Here is a 19,645-nt window from a genome sequence, read left to right on the forward strand (position 1 = left end):
TACCTAGGTACAGTGAGATGTTTTGTTTTTGCATACAATCTGGTAAAATCATACCACAGGCTTCACCTCGGCAGAACACAAAGAGTCGCCAATTTTACAGCGTTGAAGTTTGTAAAGTTCTTGGTACACTCTTATTTTCTCACAGCAGTGAACCAAACCTGTTGCCGCAAATGGCCGCAGGCAGTCCTCCCGGTCTCTCCTTGTTCTTGGTGGCTCGGCCCCCAGGGACCCTCTTCATTCTCGCTGGCCCCCTGCCGCATCCCTCTCTGCTTTTCTTTCTCCCTCTTCATTCTCGCTGGTGCAGCTCACCAGGACCCTCTTTGTTCTCGCTGGCATTGTCCACCGGGTTCCTCTTCATTCTCGGCAGCCCCCCACCATGTCCCTCTTCACTTTCAGCAGCCAGCCTGCTGGGTCCCTCCCGGCCCCGTCGATCGTTCAGATCCGCAGCACGTCCTAGAAGCCTTCTGCCGCCGTACAGAGTAGCCCGTGAGCCTTCAATAAAAGCTTTGCACTAACCTTGTGCTTTTCCAATCTACTGGAGAAACTGCTTGAAGCAGAAATGCTCTCTGGGGCAACTCAGCTTGAGGTTAGAAGATTGAGAGGGATCTTGATGGATCCTAAGGGATCAATAGGGGAGAGGGGATTTTTGCCCTTGTAGGAGAATCTAAAGCTCTGATCCACTATTTAAACATATGGGGCTACCCATTTGGGAGAGGTGAGGTGAAATTCTTTGGAGTCTTTGGAACTCTATTTCTCAAAGGGCAGAGGAATCAGAATCTCTGAATATTTTTAAAGCAGTGGCTCAATAGATAATTGGTAATGATAGAGGTGATTGGATACAGAGGATAGATAAAGGTTCAAAGGGTTGAAAGGTCTATTTATTGTCATGTGTAACAGTTAAGGTACAGTGAAACTCGAATTACCATATAGCCATATGGAAAAAAAGCAACAAGACATATAACTACATAAAATTTAACATAAACATCCACCACAGTGAATTCCCCACATTCCTCACTGTGATAGTATGCAATAAAGTCTATTGTTCTTCCTCGTTATTTGCAGGATATAGGAATGCAGGTTGGCTACAGATGTTGCCTTGAAGCACCAACCAGCTAAGTGACTCCTGAAGATAGACACAAAATGCTGGAGTAACTCAGCGGGACAGGCAGCATCTCTGGAGAGAAGGAATGGGTGATGTTTAGGGTCAAGACCCTTCTTCAGACTATACCTTCACCCATACCTTCTCTCCAGAGATGCTGCCTGGTCCACTGAGTAACTCCAGCTTTTTGTGTCCAGCTAAGTGACTACTTTATGATACTAGGTTGTATGTTGGGGAAGTCCAGGACAAGGGGTCTCAGTTTAAGGATAAAGGGGAAATCCTTTAGGACCGAGATGAGAAAAACATTTTTTCACGCAGAGAGTGGTGAGTCTCTGGAACTCTCTGCCACAGAAGATAGTTGAGGCCAGTTCATTGGCTATATTTAAGAGGGAGTTAGATGTGGTCCTTGTGGCAAAAGGGATTAGGAGATATGGAGAGAAGGCAGGTACAGGATACTGAGTTGGATGATCAGCCATGATCATATTGAATGGCGGTACAGTCTCGAAGGGCCAAATGGCCTACTCCTGCACCTATTTTCTATGTTTCAATGTTTCTATGTGACACAGATGTCCCTGGACCTGTGAAATGGAGTGTGCATGCACAGCCCTTTCTCAATAATTCCTCCTCTGGATTCTTCCAGAATTGTGGCTTTACATTTGTTAATGACTGATCGACATGTGCACAGATTTGTTAATGTTATTGGCTTGGTAATCACAATTTTCTCTGCTCTCTTTGCATTTGGCAATGAGCGCTGATGCTGATGAGATCATCGAATGCATTACTTTAATCAAGTATGATGATGCCACTGAAGTTGCTTGGGGTCAACGTTTAGTGTCCAATGTGGGAGAGGTAGCTAACGGCAAGTTATTTGGTCAGATACAGGAAAAAATTAAAACATTGAAATTCCCAAATACACAGATGATGAAATAAGATCCTCCAGAGTGCGAAATAAGTGGGATTTTCACTTATTCATGCAATTGGAGCTAGGTTTCATGAATTCCCAAAAAATTCTAAAGGGCCTGTCCCACTTGGCTGTCTTTCGCGCGCCATTTACGCGACCTGCTAGCGTGTGGGTAACGCACCCACTCCTACTCCCAGAGCGGGGCCAAGACGATTGGAGATAGACACAAAATGCTGGAGTAACTCAGCGGGACTGGCAGCATCTCTGGAGAGAAGCAATGGGTGACGTTTCGGACAGAAGAAGAGTCTCGACACGAAACGTCACCCATTCCTTCTCTCCAGAGATGCTGCCTGTTCCATTGAGTTACTCCAGCATTTTGTGTCCATCTTCAAATGACGTCACGTGCTCCAGACGGCTGTGCGGGCGCATGATGACGCACACGACTCTCGCGGGACCGTCACTACCAGCCTGTCCCGTAAGTGACGGCCCAAGTGGGACAGGCCCTTTACTCAGTGGGTGAGGCAGCATCTCTGGAGAACATGAATTCCAACTTTACATATCCCAAAGCCTGAACAAAGTTTAGTGCTAGGGGTTATCCTTTCATCTCCTGTATTTTTGGGGGTGGCACGGTGGCGTGGCGTAGCCTTACAGCGCAAGATATTCTGACTACGGGTGCTTGTCTGTACGCAGTTTGTACATTCCCCCCGTGACCACGTGGGTTTTCTCTGAGATCTTCAGTTTCCTCCCACACTCCAAAGACGTGCAGGTTTGTAGGTTAATTGGCTTGGTATGAATGTAAAATTGTCTCCTAGTGTGTGTAGGATAGTGTTAATGTGCGGGGATCGCTGGTCGGTGCGGACTCGATGGGCTGAAGGGCCTGTTTCCACGCTGGATCTCTAAACTAAACTAAACTCAATGATTCTTTGAACTCAACAGTGTCACTTTAATCTTTTAGCAGTTCTCTCACAGATTGAACTGTGAAATAAAAATACTTTAGCAAACGCTTTTGAAGAAATGTGACCCTTGTTCAAACCACTTTATTTCAGACAAATATTATTAACTATAATGCATCTGGAAAACCAAGTGGATGTGAAAAGTGGAGAAAATTAGTTAGTTATGTTGGTGTGAACATGCCATGTGTCTTTTTGAAGCAAATGAAGTCAATGGCAGTTGAAGCACGCACATACTGTAGCTGTTGTTAAGTTACAGTATGTACTGTTCAACATTCTAAATAAGAACATGGAACAGTACAACACAAGTCAGTCCCCTCAGTCCTTAATGTCCATGCTGAACAGGATGCCAAGTTAAACAAATCTCCTCTGCCTGCATATGATCCATATCCCTCCATTCCCTGCATATCCATGTGCTAATCTAAAAACCTCTTAAATACCACTATTGTATTTGCCTCCACCACTACCCGTGGAAGCACGTTCCATGCACTCACCATTCTGTGTAGAAAACTTGTCTCGCAGACTTCTTTTAATTAGTTTTAGAGATAGCTCGTGGAAACAGGCCCTTTGGCCCACCAGGTTCAATTAGCCTACAAGCCTGCACGTCTTTGGAATGTGGGAGGAAACCAGAGCACCCAGACACACGGAGCCCGTAGTCAGGATCGAACTCAGGGCTCTGATGCTGTAAGATAGCAATTCTACTGCTGTGCCACTGTTTGTTCCTCTCACCTTAAAGCTATGTCCTCTTGTCCTTTACATATCAATGCTGTGAAAAATATCCAGGCTGTCTACCCTATTTAAGCCTCTCATAGTTTTATATTCTTCTTTCAGGTCTCTTCAACCTCCTATGTTCCAGTGAAAACATGTTTGGCCAACCTCTTGCAGCTAATAACCCCTAATGTAGACAGCATACTGATAAATCCCTCCTGCACCCTCTCCAAAGCCTCCACATCCTTTCCTGCAACAAGGTGACCAAAATCTGCATATAATGCACCAAATGCAGCCTAACCAAAGTCCTATAAAGCTAAATCATGGCTTCCGTAAGGGCCTGTCCCACGAGCATGCGACCTGCATGCGGCAAGCGCGACCAAACCGGAAGCGGGGGCCGTGCGGGGGTTGCGCGGAGGTCGAGTGAGTGACGTGAGGTTCGAGCGAAGTCCGTGGGAAGTTCGCGCGTGACGTACGGCGTCAAGACGCTGCGTACGGCGTCAAGACGCCGCGTACGGCACCGAGACGCTGCGCATGCCCGTCGAGGCAGTGCGTACGGCGTCGAGGCTGCTGCGGGCCGTCAGGCCGTTACCGCACGAAATTTTTTAACACGGTCAGTTTTTTGGAGCCCCGCATCGATGTTGGGACCAGCTCCGCACAACTCCATACGGCTCCAGCGATCGAAGTGGGACGGCCCCGCGAGGCCGTATGGCTCATGCGACCACATTAGGTCGCGCTTGCCGCATGGAGTCGCATGCTCGTGGGACAGGCCCTTTACTCTTATACTCAATCACCCAATTGTTGATGGCAAGCATACCATATGCTTTACCTCTCTCAACTTGTGTTGCCATTTTCGGGGAGCAACGGACTTGGAGCCCTGTCCCGTTTAGTTGCGGAAGAGGGACACATTTTCAGTGAATCAACTTCAAAGAGCCAGATGCTTTACAATCTCAGTATTGTTTCCCAGGCTTGAAGCCCAGAGGATATCAATATGATGAAATTGCGATGTAACCAAACTAATCAAAAAGCTAAATAAAATTCAGACACCAGAAATGTAAAATATAAAGAGCAATTAATGCCATAGTGATCAATTATAGTTGAGAGACTGCCCCTGTGAACTTCACAACTAACATGGAAGTCACTTCAGCTATACTAGGCTCCACCTTGGCTGTGTATGACCAGTTGAGTTTGTGAAGCAATGCAAAATAATCTGGAAATCACTCAATAAGGGAAAAATGTGTTTGATGATTTCATTTCTAAACCCACATTGTTTTCTTAATAGTAAGTAAAGCCCAATCCTGTTCTTGCACACCACACGTGTAAAGTAGCAGGATGCTCAAACTCCAATGTGCCCTCCTAGCCAGAAGAAATCGAACAATACTGCTAATACTAGCATCTGTTCCAAACTTAATTGACTTTTTTGTAACTTTCCCACTCACTCCTTCTCCCGCCTCCTGCCTCCCCCTCCCCCTCCCATCTCAGATCCTAATTTGTCAATTAAGCCTCACTGATGTGAATTATTGTCAGAGTGGATTCAGCTGACTAGCTCTGACTCCTCCCTTCCTTTTCCAGATCTCTCCATTGCTGTCTCGGGAGATGAGCCAGCAGCAAACATCCATTCAAAGCCCACAGCTGCCTGACTTTACTTCATCCCACCCAGCCAACTGAGCAGACTCCAGTCCATTCTCCCAGTTCCTCTGTTTCCATTGTACTTGCTACAATCATGAGATTATTCCACACTACTACCTTTACATTATCTTATTTCATTCTGAACTGTGGTTTCCCTCTAGCATACTGGACAGTGTACTTGACTGCATCTCAGCTATTTCTTGAATCACTGCTCTCATCCTGCACAGACCACAACCACAGTACATGGTTTTTGCTTTCCTCCTTCTCAACCTCTGCATTCAAAGGACCATCCTTCACAATTTGGGGCTCCAGCAAGATTCTACCACCAGACATAGATTTCCCGCTCTTTTCTAAATTTCATTCAGAAAGTACCTGATATGTTTCCAACGGTCTGTTCTCCATGTTCAAGTCCCAGACTTTGACGGTGAGGTAATCCCTTGTCATCATATATCTTCCACTATGGCTGAACTTCACGTCCGATATCGAGGAGATGATCTCGGAGAAGAACGACCGATTGCTGGGGTCTTCTGGCTCTTCAAAAACTGGAGGGCATCACAGCCAGAGGAATAAAAAGCAAAATATACATTAGGAGCCTTTCATCAAAAGGAACATGAGAACATTGAAAACCAGAGCAAATGGCCTCTCCGAAATATAAATTGCTGCATCACCTGCATCACCTGAGCCCAAATCCAAAGCAAACTAACGTTGGACTTTATCAACATTGTGTGGGGCTACAGAAGAAAATCCTAAAATTCAAGATGAAATTGTGAATCTTAAGGAAGCAATGACAATTTGCATAAAAAGCTGGGCATTAAAGGCTGGGCATTAAATATTTACACAATATTCACTGGTATTCTTCTAAAACTGAATTAAATAAAAACACATTTTCTCACCTTTGTATTAAGAAAGAGCCTTCTCGTTTGCTTCCTAAATGGTGTTTCTCTTTCTAAAGTCATAGTCATAAAACTGCACAACACAAAAACAGGCCTTACGTCACTACTCGTCTCTGCCAAGCAAGTTGCCTAACCAAGCTACCCCCACTTGCCTGACCTGGCCCAAAGCCCTCCAAGCTTTTCCTATCCTTATGCAAAAAAAAAATAGACGGAAGAACTGAATGGGTCAGACAGCATCTGTGGAGGGAAATGGACAGAAGTAGACAGAAGGAGGCTGTTTCTTGATTAAGAAAATTGCATTGATCTTTTTCCAAGCTATTACTCTGCTATCCATGACATATGTGTCAAGCTGCAATGGACCACCACTCATGCAACAATGTAAAATGCAGAAGTTGAAAACTAACAGAAAGAATGTCAACATGTGGGAAAAAGATAAGTGCATTGTTCAAAAAAAAATTGTCCAAACAAATAAGACTCACTAAACCACTGGTGCCTGTCTCACCACGGCCCCTCTTGCCTTTATACTGGGTATCTTCTCTCTCCACTCTTAGTCCACATACAGGATCACAAAGCAAAAATGTTGACACTTCCTTTGGCTTCACAGATGCTGTTTGACACACCGAGTTTGTTGCAGCACCTGCAGTCTCTCGTGTTTGACGAACATATTACCCTGCTTGACTTAATTCCTGGTTTAATCTCTAGTCTGTGCTACTTAAGATGATCTGAGTTTATTAATAGAGGGAGATAAAACAGGGGGTTTCCATTCTCGATTTCCTGCATTCACGAACATGTTGTATGATAACCATATAACAATTACAGCACGGAAACAGGTCATCTCGGCCCTACAAGTCCGTGCCGAACAACTTTTTTCCCTTAGTCCCACCTGCCTGCACTCATACCATAACCCTCCATTCCCTTCTCATCCATATGCCTATCCAATTTATTTTTAAATGATACCAACGAACCTGCCGCCACCACTTCCACTGGAAGCTCATTCCACACCGCTACCACTCTCTGAGTAAAGAAGTTCCCCCTCATGTTACCCCTAAACTTCTGTCCCTTAATTCTGAAGTCATGATGACAGAACAATTCTTCACTGTGATAACACCTCCTTGCTTCCTATTGTTTTAGTAGACCTCAGTCTGTCCAACCTGTTCAGGCCCTTTTTAATATTTTCAAATTTTACACACAACCAACTCTCCTTTTTAGAAATACTGTTATCTCTGCTTGGTCCACACTGTTAGGCAATATGATTCCAGACAATCACAACACACGGTAAAAACAATTCTCATCATACTTCTTCTTACAATTTTAACTCTGAGCCCACTGGGTAGCCAGAGGAATTGGCTTTAGCTTATTTACGCCATTAAATTGCTTTCTCTAAATTCTTCCTTGCTCAGAGGAGGGCAATCCAGCTTCTCCAAATGTGTAGGAAGGAACTGCAGCACTTCATATTTCACTTGGGCAGTTTACACCCCAGCGGATTGAATATTGACTTCTATAACTTCAAGTAACCATTGTCTTCCCTCTCTCTCCATGACTCTCACTTCCCAGTTCTCCGACCAGTCTGACTATCCCGCTGATAAAATGTATCTCGGTGTGCTTCGTTGTCACCTTCTCTTAACAATGATCTATTCTATATTTTCCTTGATCTCCATCTTCTTTGTCTCGTTTTAACACCTTACCATTCCTTATCTCTGTGTCTCCCCCTCCCCCCCTAACTCTCAGACTGAAGAAGTGTCTCGACCCGAAACGTCACCTATTCCTTCTAATCAGAGATGCTGCCTGTCGCTCTGAGTTAATCCAGTATTTTGCGTCTATCTTCGGCTTCTCCAAACTCTGGTCAGAAATGACTGCGGCATTGAAAGTCCCTGTCCCTGGTATCATTCTGGTAAATCTCCTGACAACCTACGTCAGGGCATTGTTGTCCAGATGCAAAGAGATTCGATCATTGCACGCTGTAGACACTTCTGCGCGATTGCTTTGGAAGCAGCACTCTCTGGCACTTTCACAGCATTATGATTTTTGACGCAACAACCTGTGTTGGAAAATTTAAATTGGTCATTGAGCAGGTGTCCTATTCAGACACATGTTAATGAGAATCCTCAATTTACACCATGGTTCCCTGGCAGATGGTGCTACAGACAATGCTACCCAGATAATATAGCAGTGTAAGGTAGTTAGCCTGAACAGTGTACACTCGCTAGATATATACCCTGCCTGCTGCTTTAGAGCACTTTGCAATCTTAGGAGGTTTTTTTAAAAATCAATCATTACACATGCTAAAAAATCCCAGTTCCCAAAATCCCAGTCTAATTTCTCCAGAGATGCTGTCTGACCCGCTGAGTTAAAATCTAGCCTTTTGTGTCTATCTTCAGTTTCAACCAGCATGTGTCTATCTTCAGTTTCAACCAGCATCTTCCTTCCTATATCTTTAAGTCTCTCCTGTGGTCACTTGAAAATCCATCAGCTCTGTGGAGCCCTGAACTCAGTTCAGATTAGTTTATTGTCACATGTACCAAGGGAAAAGATTATGATGCGTGCTATCCAGTCAGCAGAAAGACAATACATGGTTACAATCGAGCCATTTACCGTGTGGCCTTTAATATGTTCAGACTGTAGGCTGCATTGTTTGCAGTTCATGAGGCATTTCCCTTGCTGGCTAATTTGCTTTTCGACCATAGCCCATGGCTTTGGAGAGATTAACTTGCCTCTGAGCTACCTTTCAGATGAGGTGATAAACCAAGACCCCATGTGGTTGTTTTTAGAGGCAAGGAAGATTCCCATCTATCCCCTCATAACGAGCCTGTGGGAGTTTTCTCTTGCTGCCCACACCAACATTCATCTCTGTCAAAGCAGAATAAAACCCAGGTGATTTGCTCATCAATTCAAATAGACTTTCCCTTATGCCTCAATTTGCTTTTGACAGAACTTGACTGATTGTGATCATGCTTAATGACTTGAAAGTTATTATATGTAATGCAAATGTTTATGTTTACTCTCACTAATTGGGCATAAAGGACAATAGACAATAGACAATAGGTGCAGAAGTAGGCCATTCAGCCCTTCGAGCCAGCACCGCCATTCACTATGATCATGGCTGATCATCCACAATCAGTATCCCGTTCCTGCCTTCCTCCCATATCCCCTGACTCCGCTACATTTAAGAGCTCTATCTAACTCTCTTGAAAGCATCCAGAGAATTGACCTCCACTGCCCTCTGAGGCAGAGAATTCCGCAGATTCACAACTCTCAGTGCAAAAAGGTTTTTCCTCATCTCCGTTGTAAATGGCTTACCCCTTATTCTTAAACAGTAGCACCTGGTTCTGGACTCCCCCAACGCCAGGAACATGTTTCCTGCCTCTAGCGTGACCAAAACCTTGATAATCATATATGTTTCAATAAGATACCCTCTCATCCTTCTAAATTCCAGAGTATACAAGCCCAGCCACTCCATTCTATCGACATATGAGAGTCCCGCCATCCCAGGAATTAACCTTGTGAACCTACGCTGCACTCTCTCAATAGCAGGAATGTCCTTCCTCAAATATGGAGGCCAAAATTGCACACAATACTCCAGATGTGGTATCATTAGGGACCTGTACAACTGCAGAAGGACCTCTTTGCTCGGATACTCAACTCCTCTTGTTATGAAGGCCAACATGCCATTCACTTTCTTCACTGCCTGCTGTACCTGCATGCTTACTTTCAGTGACTGATGCACAAGAACCCCCAGATCTAGTTGACACACACGCCCTTTCCATTTTCAGGCCGTGGGCATTGCTGGCCAGCCTTTATTGGCCATCCCCTACTTGTTCATCACATAACTGCTGCATTTTAATTGACTGTGCAAACATAAAGCAATACTACATAATAAAGTAGCTACCTGCTTCTGTCAACCCTTCTGTCCGATGCAAACTTTGTCAACATAACACACTCTCAACATTACTGATCTGTAGTTAATCTGCTGCGTGGAATTGGGACTTTTCTATGCTTCCCTCATTGTACTTGAATGTCTAATGGAAAGGCTGGTATACGGGGGGGGGGTGGGGGGGGATGCTCAGCCAATGGGAAGCTGGTATGCTGAAGAGCATAGTTTCTAGGCCACATATAAAACTCCAATGCCTGTGGACTTATTATGTTCACATCATGTTGAGCGGCACAGAGGCAGTGTGGTGTACTTCGGCGTGACTGGGGGACAAAGAGCGCACAGGACCTCGGTCTATCTGTGTGTGTGGTAGGGTAGAGAGACTAAGCAGAATACATCGCTCTTATTGTGTGTGGGGGGGAGAAAGAGAGAGGTGGGGGGGGGGGCGGGGGAGAAAGAGAGAAATGGGGGGAGACATATATACACACACAAAGCAGCGTTTTTTCTGTGTATGTGGGAGACACAGATGGACTGAGCACAGTACCTCGGTCTTACTGTGTGTGAGAGAGGGGGAGAAAGAGACGTACACTCACAGAGGCAGTCTCTCAGCCTGTGTGAGAGGGAGGGAGGGAGAGAGAGAGAGAGAGAGACACACACACACACACAAGGTGGATGTAAAATCTCACCTGCCTGTTTCCGCCGCCAGTGAATGAAGACACCCCCATCTGTCTCCCCCTCTTCTCCCTCCACTCTCCCCCCCCCCCTCCCCACAAGAAAGGACAGATGCTGGTTGACAATAAGTGTACACACAGTGCTGTATTTACACAAAGACGCAGCAGAATTTTGGAAATGTCATCCCGTCACCCATTCCTTCTCTCCAGAGATGCTGCCTGCCGGCTGAGTTAAAGAGTTCCCACGGTAGACTCACAAGACACTAAGGTAAACGCACGGGCCACTACGTTCTTAAAACGAGTTTAAATGTATCAATTTTTAACTTCAGCAGTACATTTTACTCGTGGAAAACTTTAAACTTGTTTGAATTTTTCCAAGAGTTAACACGTTTCACGGGTACCTGCCGTTAGCGCCACGAGTCGCTAAGTTGCGTCCACGAGTTCCGACGTTACAGCTACGTCAATCGTACGTTATTACCACGAGTTTTAACTCTGGGTACCTCGTGGGTCAACTCGCACCGTGAGACAGGGGTTTGTGGTGGGAACTCAAAGACTAACATTTCCCAAGCAGCGTTCTTCAACCAACTCTGAAAACACACCACAGACCCTTAATAACTGGATGTTGTAGGTTCATATTGGATGAAGGTTTTATGGGGTTTAGGACTGCTTTAAAATGTCGCACGTGTGGCTGTTCTTAAATTTTATATATATAATATATATATATATATATATGGGGCATTAATTGGGTTATCAAACCATGACAATCCTTACCAGTGACACTTCTCCAATGAGTGGTCTTAGTGCAATGGCCAAGATTAGCTGGTGCAGATTTAGCAGAGTTTTCACCAGTTTAACTGAAAGGTCAATGTGCAGATGCTGGAGAATCAAAACTAAAACAAAACATGCCAGTGACACTCAGTGAGGACAGAGTCAATGTTTCAGCATCAAGCCACTTCATGACCCCAGGGAAATGGGACTTTCCTGGTTTTCAAAAACAATCTCCCATCTGAAACCTTGCCTCTTGTTTCTCTCTGTAAATCCTGCCTGAACTACATTGTTCCTAGCGTTTTCTTAGTGATCTTAATGTCCTAGCAAACAGTTAACAATGCCCTGTTTCTTTTATCATTGTTACTTTTTTGCACGTCTTTAATTTGTTCTATATCTATCGTCTATATCTCTCATTTCCCTTTCTCCTGACTTTCAGTCTGAACCTAAAACATCAGCCATTCCTTCTCTCCAGAGGTTCAAACCGAAGATAGACACGAAATACTGGGGTAACTCAGCGGGCTAGGCAGCATCTCTGGAGAGAAGGAATCGAGACCCTGCTTCAGCAATGTTGTGCTCAAAAGGGAAGTGGAAGAGTGTCTGGAAAGAGAACATTTGTAGGGATTTGCAGAGAAGGTGTGTGTGTGGGATTAGCTGGATTGTTTTGCGTTGAGCTGGTTTGGATTCAGTAGGGACTCCTTCCACCTTGCAGCATGCACTTGTATGTAGGATGTGTTACTATGTCAGAGGGACCAGTAGGGGGTGGAGTAGGGCAGGGGAATGATGCCGAACACCTCCGCTCAGTCCGCAATAACCTACCTGACCTCCCGGTGGCTCAGCACTTCAACTCCCCCTCCCATTCCCAATCCGACCTCTCTGTCCTGGGTCTCCTCCATTGCCAGAGTGAGCAACAGCGGAAATTGGAGGAACAGCACCTCATATTCCGTCTGGGGTCCCTGCGTCCCCTTGGCATCAACATTGAATTCTCCCAATTTGGCTAGCCCGTGCTGTCCCCCCCCCCCCCCCTCCCCTTCCTTCACCCTCTAGCTGTCTCCTCCCATCCGCCCGCCCTCGGGCTCCTCCTCCTCCTCCCTTTGTCCTTCTTTCTTTCCCCACCCCCTATCAGTCTGAAGAAGGGTTTCGGCCCGAAACGTCGCCTATTTCCTTCGCTCCATAGATGCTGCTGCACCCGCTGAGTTCCTCCAGCAATTTTGTGTACCAGGGGAATGATTGGCCAGTTTTAAACACCAAGCATTGGAAGTACTGCAATGCAGGGGCGGAAAACCCAGGGGGGCCAGAGGGGACACGCCCCCCCCCCCCATGTTTCGAGAGGTGGGGGACATCCCCCCCCAAGTTTTTGTCATCCAGATTTTAAAATCTCTGCTTTCCACAAGACAGTGGAGGTGGGACTGCTGATCGAGGGCGCCGATTGGACGAGAGAGACGTCGGTCAGCAGGCAATGGGGGCGGGACATAATGATTCAGCGCGATGATTGGAGGAGTGACGAGTGGGGGGGGGGGGGGTGGGTTGAGGATAGAGTGCGGTGATTGGAGGAGGGAGACGTGGCACAGACTTGCGCCTCATCCGCAACCAGGATCGATCCCGGCCGAGTCTCCGGCGCTGTCCCGTCCCCACCCGAGTGCCCCCCCCCCACGGGTGGCCAGAGAGGTCGGGAGTCAGATGCGAGCTGTACCCCCAAGCCCACAGCCAGCGCAGAGAAGCAGCGCTAAACCCAGCTCAACTCTGCCTGTCCCGCCTGGTTAACCTGCCTGGGCATGCGGGAAATATGGCCAGCGTGGAGAAGCAGCGCTGGTGTCCCATCAGTCCAGTCAGGGCTGTAGGTTAACCCGGCGAGACAGACAGAGTTGAGCTGCATTTAGCGCTGGATTGAGCATCCGAAGCCTCGCGCATGTGTGTGTGAGTCTACGCATGCGCACGCGGCCGCCAACAAATGGTGTCCCCCCTGTCCCCTCCATATTTTGATAGCGAGTTCCGTGCCTGCCAATGGCTTATAACCGGCAGGGAAAATAGGTCTTTGACCTTATTCTGAAACAGTACCCACTTGCTGGAAAATGTCCACAGGTAGGTTTTGAGCGGGTTCGGATTCCCTCATATTTGAACCTTTCAGCTCCTCAAGGCTGTTCTGCTGTAATTCATACCCATTGCTTATGCACTGAAAGCAGTCCATCAGGTCACAGTGCCCAAGAGCAGCTGAAGTCTGTGGGATGGAGTGGCTGCATGAATCAGCAACTTCAGCAGAGGAGGCAAGGGAACAGGAGGAAAACAGAGACTTGTTTTGAGCAGTGGCAGAAGTGCTGAGGCAGCAGCCATGTTACCTACACACACAAATCTGCCTGAGTCAGCTCATTATTCATCGTACACAAATGGGCCTCTCTGCAGTGATAACAATCAACCTACTTGTTACCTTATCATGTGGCAGGATTTTTATTTACTTCTTATTTTGTCGTAGATGATTAATTTTCTTTTTGTTGATGGAGAATTTCCTGAATAATCCAGCCATTATTCACCACAGTTTCAATATATTACACAATACATTCCCACTTCAAAACAGTGTGATAAATGGAGCTCTATTTATTTACAGGCTAACTTTTTAAAAATGCACAGTCTTGTGTTTTTATTCTGAAACACATTGCCTATTTCTGCAGTGTTATATTACCAGAACATTTAAATCAATTCAGTTGGTGAGATCTGCAAGAACGGATTGAATAAATGCTCTGGAGGACCTAAAGTGGGAGAATACTTCCACACATGAAAACTGAGTTAGGAGTCTATCACCTCTGACCAGAATAGGACCAGTGTTAGTGATAAATCCTTACAGCTTCCATTAAACAACACCGTTGCAATTAATCAATAATTAGCAGAGATTAAGAGGGAAAACACAAATGCAAATGACAGGAAATCAGAAATCTAACAAGAAAATTCTGCCTTTTGTCTCTACTGATTTTGCCTTGGGCCAGGATTTATACGCTGATCTCTCCCTCCTGTCCGAAGCTACCACAATCCTCTTTACTGATCCCTGTGGGCCAATTGCTCACTCCAAATTGTTTTATTGAACGTTGCCACTGACAATGTCAGCTTAGTTTCTCAACTCCCTTTACGCATTCTAATCTGTCCTCTGAATGTTGGTTCCAGCTCCAGCCTCAACAAAATAATTCCACGGAGATGCTTTTTGGCCGGTGGTGTTAGTCATGACTCAGTTAGTTATACTCAGAAGGGCAGCTAACGATGACTAATAAATTCTCGGACTGCTAGAAACAGTCACACCCTGCAAATAAATACAATTCCATGGACCTAACCACGGAATCTAGGCTGTAACATCAATGTGTAACAAGTAACGTAATCAATACAAGCAAGCTCATCTCATGCACATCTCATTACACTTCACACTGCATCGGCAAGGCCAGCAGCATAATCAAGGACGAGTCACACCCTGGCCACTCCCTCTTCTCCCCTCTCCCATTGGGCAAAAGGTACAAAAGTGTGAAAACCCACACCTCCAGATTCAGGGACAGTTTCTTCCCAGCTGTTATCAGGCAACTGAACCATCCTACCACAACCAGAGAGCAGTCCTGAACTATCTACCTCATTGGTGACGCTCGGACTGTCTTTGACTGAGCTTTGCTGGCTTAATCTTGCACTAAACGTTATTCCCTTATCATGTATCTGTCAAATGTGAACGGCCCGATTGTAATCATGTGTTGTCTTTCCGCTGACTGGTTAGCCTGCAACAAAAGCTTCCTACTGTACCTCGGTACACGTGACAATAAACTAGACTGAACTGAACTGAACTGAAGCTGTAATAAGCAATGTGATCAATACAAGCTAGCAAATGGAACTAACAGAGAGGGCATCTTAGTCAGCATGGACGAGTTGGACAAAGGGTCTGTTTTCCTGCAGACAGACTAGGACTCTAAGTAGCAAGGGAGGTGTTACACTGTCTGAGACATTGATGCCCAGATGTAAAGACACTCATCCACTTTAAAGCACCTCAGATGCCCTTGGGACATAAAACCTGCTCAATAAATGCAAGAACCTATTTGTAAAACTGCATCCATCAATAACAAAATGTAAAAGGTTAGATTGGGGACAGTGAACCCATTAATTCCTAGTACAAGCTAGATAAGCATAGTTAGTTCAGTTTAGTTTACTAACACGAATACCGAGGTACAGTGAAAATCTTTTGTTACGTGCTAACCAGTCAGGAGAAAGACAATACGTGACTGCAATCGAGCTATTTACAGTGTATAGATACATCATTAGGGAATAAAGCAGAAGAGGGGTAAGGCAGCAAACATGTTATGAATGTAAAGAAGCCTTTTGTGTTTTGTATATATTTTTTATGTATAAAGATTATTTTTGATTTTTTTAAAAGGAGGAAGGCCTACTTGGTCAGATCTGATCTGCGTAGTTGGGAATCTCACTCCGAATGCCATGCTGTGTTGTGGATGAAATGATCAAGCACCTCTTTGTCAACTGTGCCCTTGCTGAGGAGGTCTGGAGGTAGATGCATGTGATCTTGTTGAGGTTTGTCTTGAGTCGATGCATAACAGGGGACTCACTGATGTCCGAGCCCCTTCCAGGGATGCACACTAATATAGACATCCATAGCTGCTGGAAGATCAACTCAGTGAAAGATGCATTTTTGTCCAAATTAGAGTTCTGCATAATGGGATGCCCACAAGGAAAAGCTGCCATCTGGCACAGCTCAGGAGGTAGGGGTTTGTGCTAAAGGACACACTGAAGCTTGGTGTAGCCATTGCAATGACTGCGGTCTAAGGTATAACCGCCACTGGACTCTGAAGGATAGGGTGGTGTGTAACAGCCGTACAGACACTTGAAGGGCAAGCAAAAAACAAACTGACGGAGGAACTCAGTGGGTCAGCCAGCATTTGTGGAGGAATATGGAGAGATGGTGTTTCAGGAATGAAGACAGGTCCCAACCCGAAATGTCATCTCTCCATGTCCCTCCACGGTTCCTGCCTGGCCCACTATGTTCCTCCAGCAATTGTTTCTTTATCAAGATTGCAGCATCTGCAGTGCCCCGTGTCAACATTTTAAGCACCTTTTGTTTAGAGGCCACATGAATGGCGCGGGTGCCTTTTCAACAAAATGTATTGGATTGATGGCAGAATTAATACAGTGACTTGATGAGATCACAAATATAAATTAAGATATATATACTTATATATTGATAAGTATATATTTTTTATCAATGAAGCTTTATGAAATAAAGGAAGTGGAAGTGTGAGAAATGTGCAAAAGAAATCTTGCCAGCATTAGATGAAATGTTAGAAATATTGTGGAACGATAAATATCTGTATATTTCCCTGTTAGAAATTCTGTGTAATAATGAGTATTCATAAAAAGAGTTACACTACAAATTGGTGGTACATTATAAGATTTAATATTTTGTCCATGTTTTTGTACTTGATGTTGAGGTATGTATGGTGATAGGCACAACATGCTGGACAGGCAGCATCTCTGGAGAGAAGGAGAGAAGGAATGGGCGATGTTTCGGGTCGAGACCCTTCTTCAGACTAGTGAGGGATAACTAGTTAAGGAAACGAGAGATATAGACAATGATGTAGTGAGATAAAAGGTCAGTGTGGGAATGGGAAGGAGAATGAAAGTGTTTAGCAACCGGCAGATCAGGTTGGTTCAGGAGGACCGAAGGAAGGTGGTCTTGCTGGTCTATACAGGTGGCCTGCTTAATGCTATCCTGCAGAGAGCTGGCCTACTACAATACTCTTGGTCTTCCAGTCCAAACACTCAAGCTAGATATGCAGGAAGAAACTGCAGATGCTGTTTTAAACCATAGATAGACCCAAAGAGCTGGAGAAACTCAGCAGGTCAGACATCTATGGAGGAAAGGAATAGGTGACCTTTTGGGTTGAGACCCTTCTTCAGACAAAGGAGGGTCTCGAGCTGAAACATCACCTATTCCTTTTCTCCAGAGATGCTGTCTGATCCAAACTATATACCCTGCTGTACATTATAAAAGACCACCCTTCCTTTTGTGCACCTTCGTGCTGCAATCCTGGTATATGTTCCCATACTCTGTGTGTTCGCTCCCACCACATGCATGGCTTGCACTGGGGAGGCTGTCTTCCAGGGTTGGGATGTGTAGAGATATTGCTGAGCACTGAGGTGTGGAGTTCAGGACCGCTCCCTAATGAATGTGGGCCATGACTGGGGACTGGCAGTGACTGGTCCGTCTGTTGAGAACATGTCTCCCTTTACACTGCCACCCCTGTGTAATTACAGATCACTGTGTGCTCAGTTTCAACAGAGGTAGTTTATCAGCTAATACAATTTCTTTTTTTCATATACTTAAATGTTTTAATGCATTTATTATGGCATGTTAACGCTCTTAGAAATTATAGATCATAAACATGTTTATTGGGGGATAAATTGTGTACAAAGCAAAGAGCCTTAAACCCCTGTCCCACGGTACGAGTTCATTCCAAGAGTTCTCCCGAGTTTGCCCTGATTCGAACTCGGAGATTTACGGTAATGGCCACCCGTCGGTACTCGGGGCTCTCGTGGACATTTTTCAACATGTTGAAAAATCTTCACGAGTCTTCCCCCTGCTTACCTGGCATTAGTGAGTCTTCCCGAGTATCTGCCGTTAGCGTTACGAGCCGCTAAGAGACGTCCCCGAGCTCCGACGTACCCGCTACGTTCATTCTCCGTGCTTACCACGAGTTTGATTTATTTAAAACTCGGGAGAGCTCTTGAATGAACTCGCACCATGGGACAGGGCTATTAGTGATACAATAATGGATCCTATAAAATAGTATTGAGCACATCATACCAGTCAAGAAAGCGATTAACTGAATTTCACTGCTCTGCTGTCTCCCCAGACCGCTGCATATTTTCCTTTAGGCATTTATTACATTTCCTCTGCAAAATTTAAATGTTTCCACTGTTTCTTTCAGCCTCTGCATTCAACAAAGCAAAAGCTCATTGCAATAACCACAACTGTCACCATGCAATTTATCTTCAAATGAAAAAAAAAATTTTCATCTAATATAATACAAACATCTGGCTGGAGAATATATTCCAAGCCTTGCACCTGACGCTCATGGTACACTTTAAATATTACACTTCTTCCTGAAATGTATTATCAATATAATGTTGCACCATTCATATACTGGTATCTCTATCAAACAAGCGTGAAGAGGCACTAGAAATTATGATCGCTCACCATCACTGATGAAAGAGGAAAAGTACTAATGGGCAATTATTGATAATTAGGTCTAACCCTACTGTGATACGGGGGAGGACAGGATGTTGCAAATAAACCAGGCTGAATGACTGAGTACTTAAGGTGCATTGAGAGCTGGGGAAAGGTCTGTGGTGCTTCACTGCATGGAGCAGAGCAAAAATAAACTGCTGGAGGAACTCAACTGGCCAGGCAGCTTCTGTGGTGGGACATGGTCAGACAGGTTGTAAAGTAAAGGGTCCCGACCTTAAACGTTGTCTGCCCATTGCCTTCACAGATGCATTTTGCTTTATGCTCAAGATTCCAGCATCTGCAGTCACATGCTTGATCAATGGTGGCTTATCATTAATGTTTTATTATTATTAATGTTTAGTGTTTTCTGAGTCATTTGTAACTGTCACTGTATGTCATGTTGTTACTTGTGGGCGGAGCACCAAGGCAAATTCCTTGTATGTGAATACTTGGCCAATAAACTTACTTACTTACTTACTTGTGTTTCCATAGTGTGGGGCAGTAAGGTGCGACAAAGTTAACCTGCTCACTGTGAAGATTTTTTTCACTATTGGCCATGAGCCGAGTATACTCGGGGGTGGCACTGAACAGGTTGAAGCATTATATAATGACCATAATTAATCAATTTGTTCAGCTCAGGTCTAAACTTCAAATGAAAGAGACAGAGGGATGGATAGGCAAAGTCAAAATCTCAAGCATGTGTGGATTGCGGGAGGAAGACAGTTTTGTGGTGTTCCATCATCATCGGTGGTCACTCGAAACGAATATCGCTGTCTTCTTTAGGGAGGACGCCTGTGCGTGACTTTGTTTAACGTGGGGAGACTGGTGCACAGACAGCCACCCCACGGTTCATGACAGATCTGGGTCAGGATCCAGTGGCATGAAGTCCAAGACGACCGGAGA

At 45.1% G+C, this 19,645-nt stretch overlaps 1 protein-coding gene across 4 annotated transcripts in view; it reads right to left on the reverse strand.

Annotated features, from left to right (window-relative positions):
• ppp2r2b (protein phosphatase 2 regulatory subunit Bbeta) overlaps positions 1 to 19,645 on the reverse strand; it is a 582,981-nt gene that overhangs the window by 19,845 nt on the left and 543,491 nt on the right. For all 4 annotated transcript variants that reach the window (XM_033029990.1, XM_033029993.1, XM_033029991.1 and 1 more), the window contains one exon: positions 5,660 to 5,829. In XM_033029990.1, coding sequence (XP_032885881.1) covers positions 5,660 to 5,829 — 170 coding nt within the window. The remainder of the gene's footprint in view (positions 1 to 5,659; positions 5,830 to 19,645) is intronic.

Source organism: Amblyraja radiata, chromosome 11 (assembly GCF_010909765.2).
Source record: "Amblyraja radiata isolate CabotCenter1 chromosome 11, sAmbRad1.1.pri, whole genome shotgun sequence".
NCBI classification, from domain to species: domain Eukaryota; kingdom Metazoa; phylum Chordata; class Chondrichthyes; order Rajiformes; family Rajidae; genus Amblyraja; species Amblyraja radiata.